The sequence below is a fragment of the Lycium ferocissimum genome, chromosome 8, assembly GCF_029784015.1.
Source record: "Lycium ferocissimum isolate CSIRO_LF1 chromosome 8, AGI_CSIRO_Lferr_CH_V1, whole genome shotgun sequence".
Taxonomy (NCBI): Eukaryota; Viridiplantae; Streptophyta; class Magnoliopsida; order Solanales; family Solanaceae; genus Lycium; species Lycium ferocissimum.
In genome coordinates this window covers 39104826-39122772 of record NC_081349.1, presented here as the reverse complement: position 1 = coordinate 39122772, position 17947 = coordinate 39104826, and the positions used below count along the sequence as shown (strand labels likewise).

At 32.1% G+C, this 17947-nt stretch overlaps 1 protein-coding gene across 1 annotated transcript; it reads right to left on the bottom strand.

Annotated features, from left to right (window-relative positions):
• Positions 1 to 7595: 7595 nt before the first annotated feature.
• On the bottom strand, positions 7596 to 10125 carry LOC132068403 (peroxidase P7-like). Its single transcript, XM_059461976.1, has 4 exons — positions 9838 to 10125; positions 9370 to 9561; positions 8972 to 9137; positions 7596 to 8219 (listed from the first exon to the last, which is right to left on the bottom strand). Exons 1-4 carry the CDS (start codon positions 10051 to 10053, stop codon positions 7825 to 7827), a joined length of 969 nt encoding a protein of 322 aa, XP_059317959.1. The 5' UTR covers positions 10054 to 10125; the 3' UTR covers positions 7596 to 7824.
• Between the last annotated feature and the right edge of the window lie 7822 nt (positions 10126 to 17947).

Below are 17947 nucleotides of genomic sequence, written 5' to 3'. Positions count from 1 at the left end.
AGAACCCTAATTTTCTTTCATCATTGTACCCCCAATATTTACTTGTTTTAAACGATTCAAGAGCCATTTTTATAGTTCAAATCGTCATCTTTCTCCTTGTCTTGAAATCACATAATTTCGAGAAGTATAGCCCGATTTACGCCCGTTTCTTGAATTCTGCCCATCAATCGCTTCAAGAATAAGTCCTGGTCGATTGGTTCTTTGTTAACTCGAAGAATCACATCACAAAGCTTTGGTGGATTTGCAATTCTAGCCGCCTCCATTTTGTTGGAAATTAGTCCGGCAATTTGGTACCTTCGTTCCAATTCTATCTTTATTTTCCGCTACTTAATTTACGCAATTTAATTTGTTGCAATTTATTTTCTTGTGATTTAAATTAATTCTATTTAATAATGGCGAAGAGATTTAGACGTGGTGCCGGTAGTAGTGGTATTATTAGGGGTGGGTTTAATAATGAAACATTTGTGAAAGAAACACGTAATTTAGGTATTGATGTTGGTGGAAATAATCCACTTTTAGATCATGAGGCAATGCAACAACATTATACCGACACTTTTAATGAAATTGATGATGATGATGAAACACAAGCCCTCGAAAATCCCATAGGAGATACAGGTCCTGCACAATCACATACACAAGACAAACCGCCAAGAACTCGTAAGCCAACCGCTAAAATTTGGAAATTTATGACTAAGAATAAGGAAAGACAAATAGCTAAATGTAATTTATATAAACAAGAATTTGCTTTTAGGCAACAAACTAGTAAGGATGGTGAAATGGGTACACTAACGGGTCATATGAAAGCTAAACATAAGGAAGTTTGGGGAGAGCAAACGGGTTCAAATGTAGGGGTATTCAAATGACGATAGACCCACGAACCGGTAAATTTTTTTGATATGACAAGAAAAAAGAGCATGTAGAAATAGCTAAAATGGTTGCTTTTGATGCTCTACCATTTTCCTTTCCTTCGGGTTTGGGTTTGTTACTTATATTCAACGTTGTTATAATCCGTTATTTGAGGGTATTCCTAGAAGTACTTGTAGAGCGGATGTTATAAATTTGTATTAAAAATATAGATTTTATTTGCGCCATGTATTTAATTTTTTAAATTGTAATGTTTCTTTTACCGTTGACTTGGGTCTTAGTCTTAACAAGTTAGATCTTTTTGCTATTATATGTCATTGGATTGATGATAATTGGGTAATGCAAAAAAGAATTATAGCTTTTTTATATGATGAAGGGAAAGGTCGTCACGATGGAAAATTTTTAGCGGATTCAATGTCTACTATTATGAGATATTTTAACATTTATAGAAAAACACTTTGTATTGCTTTAGATAATGCTTTTAATAATACAAAGGCAATTGATCTTTTAAAAAGGGAATTAAACCCTCCGCTAAAAAATATTTTTCATGTGAGATGTAGTTGTCACATTTTAAACTTGATTGTTAAAGATGGTCTTGAGTGTTTTAAAGATTCTATTCAAAAAGTTAGAAATGCGGTTGGGTTCTTTTTTGTAATGCTAATAGGGCAAAACTGAGAGATTTTAAGAATTCTTGTGTGGAAAATGGCCTTAAACCTAGGAAAATTCAAGTAGAAGTTGACACTAGGTGGAACTACACTTACATTATGTTACAACAAGCATATGATTATAGGATTCCCATGCAACAAGTTCACAACCATTTTAATACGGATAGTGATGATTGGTTAGATATTACCGATTGGGAAGATGTTAAGGAATGTATTGAACTTTTACAGAAATTTTATAATGCAACTCTTGCTTTTTCTAGACAATTTTATCCCAAGGTAACCGAAATTTTAGCCTACTTAGCGGAAATAGCTAGAGTTTTACAAGAGTATAAAAATAAATTCGGTTATCAAGCGGCTATTTTTAATATGACAACAAAATTTAAGAAGTATTTTTTCCCATCCCAACTTTATTTATATTGGTTCTCTTTTAAATCCTTGTTTAAAAATGTCTTATACTAGAGCATTGGTTAATCAAATTTATACCTTTTTAGAAATTGAAGAGAATGTTGAACCATCTTTAACTGACGCCGAGCTCGCGATTGATGCCGAGTTTAGAAAAGTTTTTAGTCATTATTCTAATTTGGAAGAAAATGCTACACCTGTTGCTCCATGCCCTACTACTTCTCAAAGTAGCAAAAAGGGCTTATCGGGTTTGTCGCATTTAAAAGTTTTACATTCACATCCAACTCCTTCTCATAATGCAAAATTTGATGAATATCACTTTTATTTGATGCAGCCAAATGTGGATATCAACCAACTAGATGATTTGGACGTCTTAGCATGATGGAAGAAATACAAGATGAGTCATCTGATACTTTCAAGAATGGCTCCAGATATCCTTACGGTTCAAATATCAACCGTGGCTTCGGAGAGTGCATTTGGCCAAAGAAGACAACAAATTGGAGACCATAGACACTCATTATCCGGATTTAGCTTACAACTACTAGTGTGCATTCGCGATTGGATTAGATCGGAGCGACACAACCAAAACTTAGAAGCGGTGGAAGGCGAAGAGGAAGAGATTGAAGATGTAATAGCAAGTAGAGTGGACCAAATGGAAGACTTTGAAGATATCTCCATGACCGAATATGATATGGCGGATATTAGTCAAATGATTGACACTTTTTTATTTTATTATTCTACTATTTCTATGCAACTCATGTATTATTTGCAAGTTAAAAAAAACTACAACTTGCAAATAAATGTTATCCATGAATGAATAAAATATATGGCTCATTCAGCTTTCTTCTATTTACTTGTGTTCATATATTTACTTATATATTAAGTTAGGAATATACCTAAAATATACTAAGAATATACTTATAATATACATCTATTTAAATTAAAAACTAGAAAGTTATATACTTGAAAAATAACTAAAATATACTAAGAATATACTTATAATATAAATATACTTAATTTATAAAATAGGAATTTATAAACTTAGAAAAAACTTAAGTTATAATACATATATATATATATATATATATATATGTTTAAGTTATAAGTATATATAGTATATATATAACTTGCCGAAATATATATATAAGTATACATATAACTTAAACATATATATATATAAGTTATATAACCTAAGTATATTGATATATATGAGTATATATATATATATATATATATATATATATATATATATATATATATATATATATATATATATATATATATATATATATATGTATATATATATATATATATATCTTGTTAGTTAGTAAATATATAAACTTTACTTATAAACTTATATAACATATATAAATATACCTATAATATACTAATAAATACTATAATATATATACACACACACACACACACTATGCAAAAAAAAAAAAAAGGGTTTTCTAATGTTGTGGACCGGTCCGATTCCGGTTTCCATGTTCGGAACCGGTGGCCGGTTCCGATTTTTAGACCGAAAACCAGCTGGTTTCTGTTTAACCGGATAACAGGCTTACTTCCCAGTCAAAGTATATTTAGGATAAAATATAGCAATGGTAAAATGGACTTTTCTCTTAAAAAATAAAGAAAAACAATGAATAATATATGTCGACAAACAACAAGAGTCCATCGTTGATCCTATTTGACGATAGATTAGCGACGGATTATGAAAACATGATGTTAGTTGCAATTTAGCTACATATTAACAAGAATACCAAAAGATTTGCAGTGAGATATCTTTGACTAAGAAAAAGAGTGTTTCATTTATTCATAACATTCCAATAATGATACAAATAAGTGATTTGCTATAGAAAAAAAAAAACCCCGGTGCTTTGAAATACAACAAGGTAGGGGTGGCAAATGGGCCATTTGGGCTAACGTTGGGCCGGTCAAGATGGGTTGAACCTATAGATAGGTCAAAGCCCAACTTTGCCCAAAGCTTGTTTGGGCTAAAATGGACTGGGTCAAGATGAGTTAAATGCAGGGTCATAACTCAACCCGCCCAACTTAACTCTCCTTTTCAACATTTTGAGAAATTAAAAATATCGATATATTTTGATTGCAAATATTCTCTCGCTCATGCTTTTCTAAATAAACGGTGTTTTAAAAAATCAATTTTAAATAATTTTTGCATATAAAAAAAATTCAAATGTATGTTTTTACTCAAAATTATAAAGATGTTCACTGTAAATATTTCCTCATAAGTTATCCTAGCACATAAATTATATTCGAAATTATTCCGAAAAGAAAATCAAAAGAAAATTAAATGTTAATTGACGTAATAAATAGTGATTTTGTCAGATTCGTCTATTTTACCCCTTTATCTTATTTATATACTTTTACGGTCGTCTTGTACATAACTAAGAGTGGCAAACGTGTGTCGGATACGGATAGGTCGAAAATAATTTTAAAAAAAATGGATAAGCATAGACCCTCGGGGAAAAAAATTATAATTTAAAAATAAAAAATTACTAGTAAAAAATTTAAAATAATGAAATAAAACTAAAAATATTTTTTTCAAAAAAAATTAAAAATAAACATTTCTAAAAATAAAAATAATTACAAAAATAAATTTAAATAATAATTTAAAAAGGAGTTAATCATGTTTTGTAGCTTTTATACATATGCGGGGGAGGACAATTCTTTGGTCGGTTTGAAGGATTTGTGATTTGTGACTTGGAATAGCTCTAAATTACCATCTTCAAAATCACTCTAGTCCAAACTCATTAAAGCTTGGGCGGATTGGACAAATCAAATGGGTTTGGGCTAGTTTTGTCACCCCTACAACAAGGTAACATACATTGAGCTTGCATATTAAGAATGAAAACTTTAAAGAAAAGTAAAAAAATAAAGGAAAAAGGACATACAATGGCCAACAGGCCAAAGTAATCCCACATTTGGCCTACATTTGGGCCTAATATCGTGAGCTGGCGGTCGGTCAAACTATTCCCAAGTCTTTGGCCGACCCAATGCCCAAGCACCTTTTTTTTTAAAAAAAAAGACTTTCTGTGGCGACTCTTTTTGTCGCCACTATAGATCAACTTTTTTTTTTTTTTACGTGGCAATTCAAAAAGTCTCCACCAAAGGTTAAAATTCATATTGAGCCTTCAACAAATATTCAAAACATGTATAATATGTGTATACTTATACAGTGATTGAACTTTCAAAAAATATTCCAAAACATGTATAATATGTGTATATTTATACTGCATATTAATACTTTGATTGAGCCTCCAAGAAATATCTCAAAACACTTTTGTGGCGACTTTAAAAAGGTTCGTTGCAAACTTCCATTTATTTTCCATCTTCTACTAGGGATTAAAAAAGAAGAACTAAATAAATAAACTAAAGTAACCATCATCGAAAACTTAATAAACTAAAATATATCAACTACAAACTAATAAAATTAGTAAGTATATATTAATTATACATTTATTAAACATAAATTATACGTTAATTATATATTTATTATACATAAATTATACGTTAATTATACATTTATTATACACATATTATACAATAATGATACAGTTTCTATACGTATGATATATTTTCTATACATATACAGTAGTGATACATATTTTATACAACAATGATACAGTTTCTATACGTATATGTATGATATATTTTTTATACATATGACACTCTTTCTATGCAAGAATGATACAATTTATATACATATGCTAGAATTATATATACACTTTCTATACAAGAATGAAACAGTTTATATACACTTTCTATGCAAGAATGATACAGTTTATATACACTTTCTATACAAGAATGATACAGTTTATATACACATGCTGGAATTATATATACACTTTCTATACAAGAGTGATACCATTTATATACACTTTCTATGCAAGAATGATACAATTTATATACATATCTTTGGAATTATATATACACTTTTTATACAAGAATGATACGTTTTTATATACACATTCTATACAAGAATGATACAGTTTATATATTGTATATATATGATACATTGTCTAGACGTATGATACACTTTCTATACAAGAATGATACAGTTTATATATTGTCTATATATGATACATTGTCTAGACGTATAATACACTTTCTATATAAGAATGATATAGTTTATACATAAATTATACAATAATGATACATTTTCTATACTTGTATGGAATATGTATAATATGTGAATCATTAGTGTACAATTAATGTATAACTAATGTATAATATATGTATGATTAGTGAGTATCCGTTGATGATAAATTTATTATACACAAATTACACAACAATGATACAAACCTATGATACATTTTCTATAGATATATATTTTTATATATATATGTGAATCATTAGTGTATAATCAATGTATAATGTACATACTAATGTATAATATATGTATGATTAGTGAGTATACGTTGATGATACATATTATGTATGGAATATGTATAATATGTGAATCATTATTGTATAATCAATGTATAATGTACATACTAATGCATAATATATGTATGATTAGTGAGTATACATTGATGATACATTTATTATACACAAATTACACAACAATTATAAAAACCTATGATACATTTTCTATACATATACGGTAGGGATACATATTCTATACAACAATGATACATTTTTTATACGTATGATACATTTTCTATACATAGTTGATCTTCTGTGGCTTTTACCAAAAAAATAAAATAAAATTGATCTTTAGTGGCGACTCAAGCCGCCACAAATAGTCCCTTTTTTTGCAGCGGACTTTTAGTGGCGACTAAAGCCGCCAAAAGGCCGCGCTGGCTACACTTTGGGTTTGGAAAAACATGGGCCATCCGGTGGGAATAGCATAATATATGTATGATTAGTGAGTATACATTGATGATACATTTATTATCCACAAATTACACAACAATTATAAAAACCTATGATACATTTTCTATACATATTCTATACAATAATGATACATTTTTTATACGTATGATACGTTTTCTATACATAGTTAATCTTCTGTGGCTTTTACCAAAAAAATAAAATAAAATTGATCTTTAGTGGCGACTAAAGCCGCCACAAATAGTCCCTTTTTTGCAGCGGACTTTTAGTGGCGACTAAAGCGCCCAAAAGGCCGCGCTAGCTACACTTTGGGTTTGGAGAAACATGGGCCATCCGGTGGGAATACTTTGGGCCAGACGGCCCTTTTGTCCTTTTCCCAAAAATAAAAGCAAACATGTCAAAGTTGACATTTTACACACTTACACACACACACACAAAATTAACTGATCAACACGTGATTTCTCCTACGACAATTCTTCCTAATTTCTCCATTAGATCCAGTGAGTGGACGAATATCACCATCTTAATCATAACAGTAAAAAAATCAGAGCTGAAACTGCTGTGATTGTTAATATTTGCTTTTATATTGTCAACCATATAGATAAAATATCAACTTATCGTCTAGCGTTTTTAATAACTTATAAATTTTTAAACCATATGACCTGACATTCTTTCATTAGATTTTTAGTTTGCTAAAAAGAAATCTTTAGACCATGGTCTAAAAAGTCTATAAATTGCAAGAAAAAATGGTCATTTACTAAATACTAACTATCCAAAAAAGGACATCAACAAAAATTTCACAGTATCTTCAACTATCAAAAAGGGTGTTTTAATTTATACATAATATTCCAATAATGATAAAAATACAGTTCTTTATCTAGACAAAGCTGGTGCTTTGAAATTCAACAAGGTAACATACATTGAGCTTGCATATTAAGAAAGAAAACTTCTAAAGAAAAGAAAAAAGTAAAAAAGCAAACATGTCAAAGTTGACATTTTTCACACTTGCACAACAATTATTAATACTAATCAACAGTTAATTTCTCCTACGACAATTCTTCCTAATCTCTCCATTAGAACCAGTAAGTGGACGAATATCACCCATCTTAATCATAGCAGTCACAAAATCAGAACTAAAACTGCTGGGATTATTACTATAAGACGTCACAATCGAATCAGCTGATCCACCATTAAACAGTTGTTGATCAGAATGAAGGAGACCTTTTTTGTTAACAAGGTTCTTGAAATAATTGTTGTCGAATTTTGTAGGTGTTTGGAGATCGAGTGGTGCTAAGTTGTTGTCACCTGAGCCTGAGTTTCTTGGGCAGTTGTTTTGTCTTGTTTTTGCAAATGATGTGTCTAAGTTGTTGGTCTCGTTGTATATACGTGCCCTGAATGTTGTGCACCTTGCTTGTCCAATTGTGTGTGCCCCTGTTAAACACAAACATACAATAGATTTTATGAATTTCCTCTGTTTTTGGAGGTGGGGTAAAATATATCCACAATTAAATTTTAGTATGAATTTCCTCTGTTTTTGGAGGTGGGGTATTGGTCTTAAGGGGATATTTCTGATTTGTAATTACCTGTTTGATCTTTGATGCCATAACTAGTGAATTGGGATGAACATTCTTTAATAGAAGTGATATGTATCCATAGTAAATACTAATTGGTTAAACCTAGAGAGGAGTATGGTGGAATAGATGAGATCTTCCCTTCCCCCTTAACTACAGATTTCCGTTTTGAAATTTTGGACGGTGATTCTCTTGGTTGGGACTTGGGGAGTATTCCCCCTAATGGACTATACATGACATGAATTCAAATTAGTTGAGCTAGTATATTTCATATACCGGAGCGTCATACAAAAAAAAAAAAAACTGCTTAAAACCTTAAAAATAGGCACTTACTAATAACAGTTTATTCTTTTAGATTGTGGGTATCTTTTTTAAGGAGGGGAATTACTATAAAGTATAAACCAAGGTTCAAATCTCATCAGAGACAAAAGATGCTAGGCAATTTATTTGTGCATGTCTCATAAGTCTTGTTGTGCAGAGTTACACAATACATATATGTGATGGGAGGTAACAAAGTACAAGATGGACTAGTTAGGTACGCGTAAACTGATTCACACACACCCGTCATCTATTAAAATAAAAAGGAGGGCAGTTATTGGGAAAAACACAAACCAGATAAGGCAACCATATCCTTTGTGGAAAGGCCAACAGCACTGAAACTAGAGATGAGTCGGTTAAGGTTAGAAGTAGGAGGAGGAATGCTGCTGTTGGCAGCACCCTGGCTTGCTGTTCTAGCATCTCTTCTGCCCAATTTTACATTCCAATTAGGCCCTCCAAGCTGCATAAATACAACATGAGTCACAAAAATACTCATACGAAAATAAACTTAAAATGCAGTTGTTTTACTTGAAAAAGTCCGAATAACGTATATTAGGACCTATGTTGCTCGGCCTCACTCAAAATATGATCAGATATGTGTAGAATTCTCCAAAAGCTATGCATTTTTTGAAGAATCGGCATGGGTGCGACAATATTCTTGTATGATCCGAGCAACATAGATTAGGACTTACTGTGACAACAGAGTCCCGAGCAGAGATAGCCAATATATCAGCACAAGAAACGACACCAGGGCAGACTTTCTCTACAGCAGATTTGATGTTGTCAATGACTTCAAATCCTCTAGCAGAATTCACATTTGGAGCAGCCCTTTTTTCTCCAGTGAAGCTCGATGTGTCATCAAGGAGCAATGATCCATCACATCCCTGAAGTAAATTGAAATCGTGACAAATTGAAGTCATTGAGCAATAAAGACAACAACCAAAAAAGAAAAAGGTAAGAATCTGAATAAACAAGAGCATTTTTTAAAAGTACATATGTATTTGTGAAACAAAAGGAAGTTTCACACAAGTAGTGTCAATTACGTGAGACAGATAATAAAGTTTTTTGTTTTATTTTATATGTTGTTTATATAACATGTAACAGAGGGAGTACTATAAAATGACGAAGACAGAGGAATATGAAAATGGTAGGAATATTACATTGACGAAGCAATCATGGAAGAACAGGCGAAGAAGAGAAGCACCCATTCTTGTTTCCTTGTTAATAGCTGACCGCACTGTTGATTTCACAGTTTGATAAAGCTTAGGACAGGATTTTGAGTAGAAATTAGTTGAGAGCTGAGCTGAGGAACTTCCAATTAGTAAGCTCACTAGCATAAACAAAACAACTATAGCATTAATCTTTAAAGAAGCCATCACAAAAGCTGACTAATTAATTTAGAGGAGCAAATAAAAAATAGAGAAGATAAAGAAGTGTGTTATGCACAGGTTGTTGAGAAGTGTCAAGTATTTATAGGGAATTTTTGTGGACTATAGGCAAAAGCATTCTCAAGGTAATTGCTTTCGGCAGGTTACCTGACACGAAGACTGAATTTGCATGGCATTTTAAGTTTGAAAAGAATAATTAATGCAAGGACACTAATTAGTTATATGACTTTAAGTATGTATTGATAAAGGTAATTGCCAGTGGCTTTGTATTACTACGTATGTCTATTACTACGTATGTCTCTTCGTCCTAATTTATGTAACGTGACATGAAGTTTAATAAAGAAATAAAGACAGCAAACTATAGAAATTTATGTGCCAATAAATCATCTCATCAAGAATAAAATGGGAATTTCAATAAAAAATTATTTTGAAATATAAAAATATGTCATTCTTTTTTGGATAGACTGAAAAAAAGAATATTATAAATTGGGATAGAGGGGTAGTATATATTGCTAACATGGAATATATGGTAATTACATTACATGCATGCTATAACAGGTTACATTTAAATTATGATGATAGTATAAAAATATCATCATATTGTTGGTGTAAGAATAACTTAAATCCTAGTTATATATCGGTCAGCGTGAAATTTTTTATAGCATCAATGGAATTTAACTCATTATAACAAGTTGTTACTCAATTTTACAAGTAATTATATCAAACCGATTTTGAAGATCGTCCAGCTACCAATTGTTGTAAGTCTGACTTAATTTGATATTGAGAATGTTCTTTACGATATCAGCGCCCAAGACATAAATTGTTAGGTGAATAAAAGATTGATTGATTGATTTCATGATCCTTAAATGGTAAAATTAAATAACACCAGATTGGGGTATTGCCTTATAAGTTTAGACATTTTGAGTGTTAAATATGTAAATTATTCAAAGGAAGGGACCCAAATAAACAGAATAATCTTATGATTCGGTGAAGACAAAGACGACACAAAAAGTAGACTTTTGCGACATCTCACGTTGTGTTTTTGCGTTAAAAGTAACTAGATTACACCTGTCGAAGAATCCTTGTTTAGACCAAAAAAAAACAAAAAACAAAAAACAAAAAAAGGTGGGGGGTGGAGTGAGGGGGTGCGGGGGGGGGGGGGGGGGTTTGAATATAATATTACAAAATTTAAGTTATATACACTACATGATAGCGAGAAGATTCTTTTCATGATTAATATAATTCAACCGACTATAATGGATTTAGTTATTATTTTTATGAAATTATAAACTATTATTTATCATAAACATTTGTTTATAATTTCCTCGCAAATGAAATGATTTTTTTTTAATTGTCAGTACATATCCTTACATTTAGTTATTTTATCTTCGAATATTACATTGATAAATACTTATTCACACTTGGTATTTATGCCAAATTGTACTAATTTAGCTTGCTAATATAAATCATAAGTTAAGGTGAGAATATATACAATCAAGTCTCTTATATACAGGAAGAATGAATTTGCATGGCATTCTAAGTTTGAAAAGAATAATTAAAGCAAGCGCACCAATAGTTATACTATGAGTTTAAGTTCAATGTATCGACCATGTGCTAAACATAATTAGGTCATTGAAAATGTAATTATCGATAACTTTATTAGATAGTTGTATTCATTGGTAACCTGGAATAAATAGTAAGAGGCCTGCTATAACATCATAAATATTTACGGTGCTCACTACTAAAAAAGGAAAAAGGAATAGGATGGACAACTTATGTTCCTAAACAACAAAACTCCGTCTACTAATTTTACTTAATGACGGATTAGCGACTGATTATTATTACAAAATCTTTTAGCTAGCGATAGATTAGCAATAAATCTCATAATTAATTCATGCCTTTTGTAGTAGATAGTGTTAAAAAAATAGTGTAGTGTCTGCAGAGTATATAACTTAATTACATCCTAGTTATATATATTGGTGAATGTGAAGAATCTTTATAATATCAATGAAATTTAAGTGGTTATAGCAAGTTGTTACTCTATTTGACATGCAATTATATTAGGATGGATAATGAAATTGAGCTGTCAATTATTAGAAGTCAGCTTAATTTGATAGTGAGAGTACAATATCAGTGCGCAGGACCTAAATTGTTAGGTGAACTGAAAATTGATTGATTTTCTGAAAAGTAAATGATAAAATTGAACAATAATACCAGATCGAGGTATTACCTAATTATAAACTGTGTGAGAAGTACTAGAAACTAAAGAAGTTTGACATTTTGGGAATGAAATACATGCAGTTTGTCAAGGAAGGGACCCAAATAAACACAGTAATCTTATGATTTGGTGAAGACCAAAGACACTACTTAAAGGGAATAAAAGTGCCTAAAGTAAACTTTTGCGACATCTCACGTAGAGTAGATTAATCATTGACTTAATTAAGTTAGATAAGAGAACTGTCGAAGAATCCTTGTCTAGACAAAACAAAGGTCGAAGAAAACGTTAGAGAATTTAAGTTATATACTATACATGATATCTTACATAATCAATGTAATTTAACCTATTACAATTGACTTAATTATTATCTTTATCAGTTCACAAATTATTGGTTATTATAAAGATTCATTTATAATTATATTGTAAATAACATGATTTATAAATATATTTTATACGGTGCATATACTTTAATTTAAAATTCAGTTCTTTTACTTAAATTCATAGGCAGAGTTAGGATTTAAAGTTTATGGACTCTAGATTCTAAAAAGAGAAAAACTATTGAATTCTTGATACATTATTTATATTAAGTAGATGTTTTAACACGATACAGAATATGCGCCGATATTATTAGGTTCTGATGAACTTGTAAGCCTATTAGCTCAGCCCTTGTTTACCTTTGAGAAGATAGAATTGTATTGTTCCTACTCATAATTACTTTTGACTAAGAGAATAACAGAACTATGTCCAAATTCAGGGCTCTGACTAGTATCTAGTAGTAGCTTTTCAAAAGTAGATTGAAATTTTCCAGGAAATTGAAGTTCTACATCTTTTTTTCCATAATAATTAGCCAGCCTCTTTTTTGTCATAAAGTTTCAAGGATCTTTAGTTTTTGAGTAATGTTATATTCTAGCTTACACATAATATATCATATATTTGCACATTCACATTAGAAGCATCTAATTCTAATTAAAACCCTCCAAAGTTAAATATGTTTGACTTGTTCTAAGCACATTCTAACGAAATAATGTTACATTTACCTAATGTCAGGAAATAATAGAAAAAGGAAGACGAAGTTACCAACTCTTTATTTAGTACCAAGCTGCATTGCCTAATCAGTAAACATTAAAATAATTATTTTAGCTAGGGAAGGTCAGCATCTACGGCAGGATTATCTATACACAACCAGAGAGCAAGAGAAAGTGAAAGACTGATCGATTAGTCAACTAGAAAATTAATTTACTTTACCAACTTTTTTTGCTGTAAATTTACTTTCCTCCGAAGCCTAATAAAAGGAAATTTAGAATTGACTTAGCCCTCTTGGCTTTAAAATATAAATAAAATGCACCAGAAATAACGCTTTTCTTTCTTAAGTCGCACATCTTAATCAATTAGTTATGACCTTTCATATCGTTGACGTAGAGCTTTTGCCTTTTACTTTTCAATTTACTTTTACAACATCTGAAAAGAAAAAATTGTTTTGTGAGATATGCTTAAAAAGCAATTGCAGGAAATCTATATATATATATATATAGATATAAAGCAAGCATAAATAAGATGATGTGACATTTCTTTATATGACCAATGATCCTGTTTATCTTTTTCTCTCTTTTTTGACTATTTTGTCACTTTTCCTAATTATTTATTTTAAAAAAGCATCTCCATAACTCACCTCTCTTAATCCTCATAACTTCTACTTTTAATTTTGTTAATTAGTAGCAACCATAATTACCAAATGAATTAATGTGCAAATTTATGAGCACATTATTTGTCATGCATGACCTTTCCCCGTTACATGCATGAAAACTAATGCAATGCTTGATATCTTCTCAAATCATGGCCATGGTACATAAGTGCAACGTCCTTCCACATTTCTATTAATTTTCAGTATCTCCATTATGTTTTCTTGGTTAAAATTTGTTCTAGAGTTTAATTTGACTTAAGCACTTTCAAATTCATTAAAAAAACACAAATTCTAGCCCCCCCTCCCTCTTTTTTTTAAAGCAAATCCACTAGGCGAGGTGCCTAGGGCTAATTTTTTATTTATATAATAAAAGCGAAATGCAAAGGAAAAGTACAAGTAAGGAGGCTAGGCCTTACCTTACTAATCCTATTGAGGCGTAAAAAACCTCTACTAACTAACATGCATGTAAAAAAAGCACTAAATATTCTATGATCATCACAAAGTTTATAACACACTCTATGACGATATTACAACTGATAATACTTAAATAGTGAAATATTAAAATAAGCAAGAATATAGAGTCAGAACCTTCTTTTTTTGGAATTGTGAATTCTTGGAGATGTAGCCCGATAAAAATCTGATTCTTCACCTTATCTTCTTCTTCCAACAGCTTCAAAATCTCTTGATACTTCATCAAATCTTCTTGGATCTATTGGACCTTGTTGATGTAGTTTAACCTTGTCTCCTTCTGTTTTGCCACTCTCATTGGCAGTTACCTTAGAACAACCTCCTCAGATACTTTACCATCCCAATTATGTTTTCTTCCACGAGTCTTCTTTGTGTTGAATCCACTCCTTTGTTGCCTAGGTGAAAGATCTCTATCCCTAGCCACCTTAGCAAAGCATTCATCCAATATGTCATTCTCATATTCTTCATCAAATATGTCAAAGCCCAAATCACCATCAAAAGCTTCCAAAGAATCTTCTACTAAAGCTCCTGACTCATACCTCTGGGCCACAATTCCAATAGGCTTCCTTTTAGCAGGATTATCCATAGCATTCAAATTTTTCATATTGTGTGACACTAAAGCATGAAGAACATTAGTAGGGGTCAATTTGTTACATCCCGCATTCTCATGCGTTGAGTTGCATCATAGGTTAGTCACATAAGCTCAAAGGATAGGATTATATTTGAAGTTATAAGTGTTTATGTTATGTTCAACAAGTGATAAGTAAGTGCCGCGAAGGTTGGAGGTTAAACGAATCGGAAAAAAAATAAAATAAGTTTTGCTAAGTTTGGGATGTTGAATAAGTTATACAGACTGTATGGAGTTTTGGACATATCCAAGTATGCAAATAAAGAGATCGATGTATAAAAGTTTTAGGTCTCGAAATAATTTCCGCGGATGAACAGTGGCGCTACGGTAAGTTGGTGAACGCATCTTGCTACGGTGACTTCGGAGCAACTATATAAAGGGGTTTAAACCCTCATTTTCAGCCAAGAATCAGCCCAAAAATATTTCCCAAAAATTCTAGAGAATTCTCCAACCTTCCTTCCATTAAATTTCAACGCGAGTTACGCAAAAATCTCCGGATTCGGGTTCCGCCGGCGTATAGTTACGATTATAATATTGTGTTGCGGTCAATTTGTGTCTTGGGAGTAAGGCAAGTATTGGAGATATCGCGGTATTAGCGGAAGTAAGGTATGAATCTTTCTCTTTTGGTATCATTTAAGGCTTATCTACGGAGATAAATTTATGGAATAATTATGTAGCGAATTCGTTTGTGGAGGAGCGGAGAAAATATCATATGGTGTATTTAATGGAATATTTTGGTAGTAATGATGTTGTTGTTGTTTCGTTGTTGTTATTGGTTGTTGATTGTTGGTATTGAGAATTCGGGCTAGGCATATAAATAGGGAGATCGCCCGATTTTCGGGAGTATAGAGTAGTTTGACTTGAAAGTTTAGTATAAGTATACTATGATGAGTCTAATGATAGTGTGAATCCTCTTAAATGTATCCTCACGAATTCGGATGAATAAGTGTGGATAACTGGAGGTTGAACAGGTATGTTAAGGCTAGTCCCTTTCTTCTAAAGGCATGATTCCTTTCTTATGAATCCAATAGGTGTTTTCCAAATGTCCCATGATCCCTTTACGTGAATCCATAAATGTTTTCCAAGAATATTTTTATTCTCAAAAGCTAGAAATTCATGATTCATAGAGTTCACGATTCAAAGGCATGACTTCTTTCTTGATAACCCATAAATATATTTTCCAAAATTTCCGAGTCAAAGATTTATGATTCTATAAGCTTTTATGACAACAACAACGGACATGTTTTTACAATATGAATGACGATGTTAAAGATGAGAATGTTTCTATGATGATGATGATTTTAAATTCTAGAAATTCCAAAGCTTATGATATTAATACTATTATGAGATTATTGAGATTATTTCATGATTTTCTCGATTTTATTCATTGTTGTTGATCTCGCCTTATAATAATTGTTCCTTCAAGGTGAGATAGAGCGATGATGATTATTCCATAATATAATCGGAGGCTACCGACCTTACGTCACTCCGATATAATTGTGGCTTTTGATTGGGCTCTCATGCATGCTTTATATATATGTATGTATTTTCTCACACCGCGCCGCGCTATAGTCGGCCGGGCATGGCACGTAGATGTGCACACCATTGCAGTGGGCATGTTATGATATTGCCCGGACGCGGGCTAATGATGATAACACCGAGCCTTAATGGCCGGGCATGATACTATATATATGACACCGAGCCTTAATGGCCGGGCATGGTACTATGTATATGTATAGAAATTTTTTTTTAAAGGCTAAGCATGCATGACATCCGCCTTATGAGGCGTCCGGATGTACGGTGTTATCTCTCTTATTCCATGTTACCTTCCATATCTATATTATGTTGTTATCCATGCCTTACATACTCGCACATTATTCGTATCGACGTCCCTTTGTGGACGCTGCGTTTCATGCGCGCGCAGTGTATACGGATGAGTAGAGGATATTAGTAGAAGATGTTCAACTAGATTGGCGAGCTCCATTTCCTTCCGGAGTGTTGCGAGTCGGAGTATCCATGTTATGGTATCTTGATTTATGTTAGAGACTTTGCAGACAGAGTCACGTATATAACATGTCGGTCTTGTAAGCGGCTCTGTAAGCCGATGTATCATTATGCATTATGTTACAAATTTCATATGATTACAGATTTTACTTGATTTGAGAAAGACGAAAAGCATGTTTTTTTGAAAAACTTACATTATGCTCTCATTTCATGATTTAAGAGTCCAGTAAGATTATGAGTATCACAAGAATCAGCGGGTTCGCTCGGCCCTAAGTAAGGGTCGGGTGCCCATCATGCCCTATCAAAAGTTGGGGTGTGACACAATTGAATATTCGGAACACTTACATTTAAAGATGCACTCATTTGAGCCATAAGCTGACCCGCAGCTAAAGATAGAAGAACCATTGCATGGCTTGGCACAAATGTCGGGGCTACTGGACTTAACTTGCTGTGCATTGAAGGGGATGAAACCTGCCCATCCTCTTCCACTATGTCCGCCCAACTCTTTACACTCGTACCACCTTTTTAGTCACTCTTCGTTTTAACGTTATTGTTTAAACGTTTTGGAGCGGAGGCCACAATTTTATCCACATCTTGGTTATTCCCTGTGGGCATTACTTACTGCCCAGAGTCATCATGTTGCTCACCAAATATCTCCATAGACTGAGTAGGGATCTCAAACGCCAAAGTGTTCAATGTGACCATCAACGGCTTCAAGACGGGGAACGAACAATCCAAACTTGCAACTTGTTGCTGCATTAGCATGTTTGCCAATTCTGGATGTGCAATATGACGTTTAGAACATCCTGAAGCATATTGGTGCTCCTCTCTACCTAAAAGAGCCTCAAAAGTGTTAAGACACACAATGTCCTTTGTTGTAATG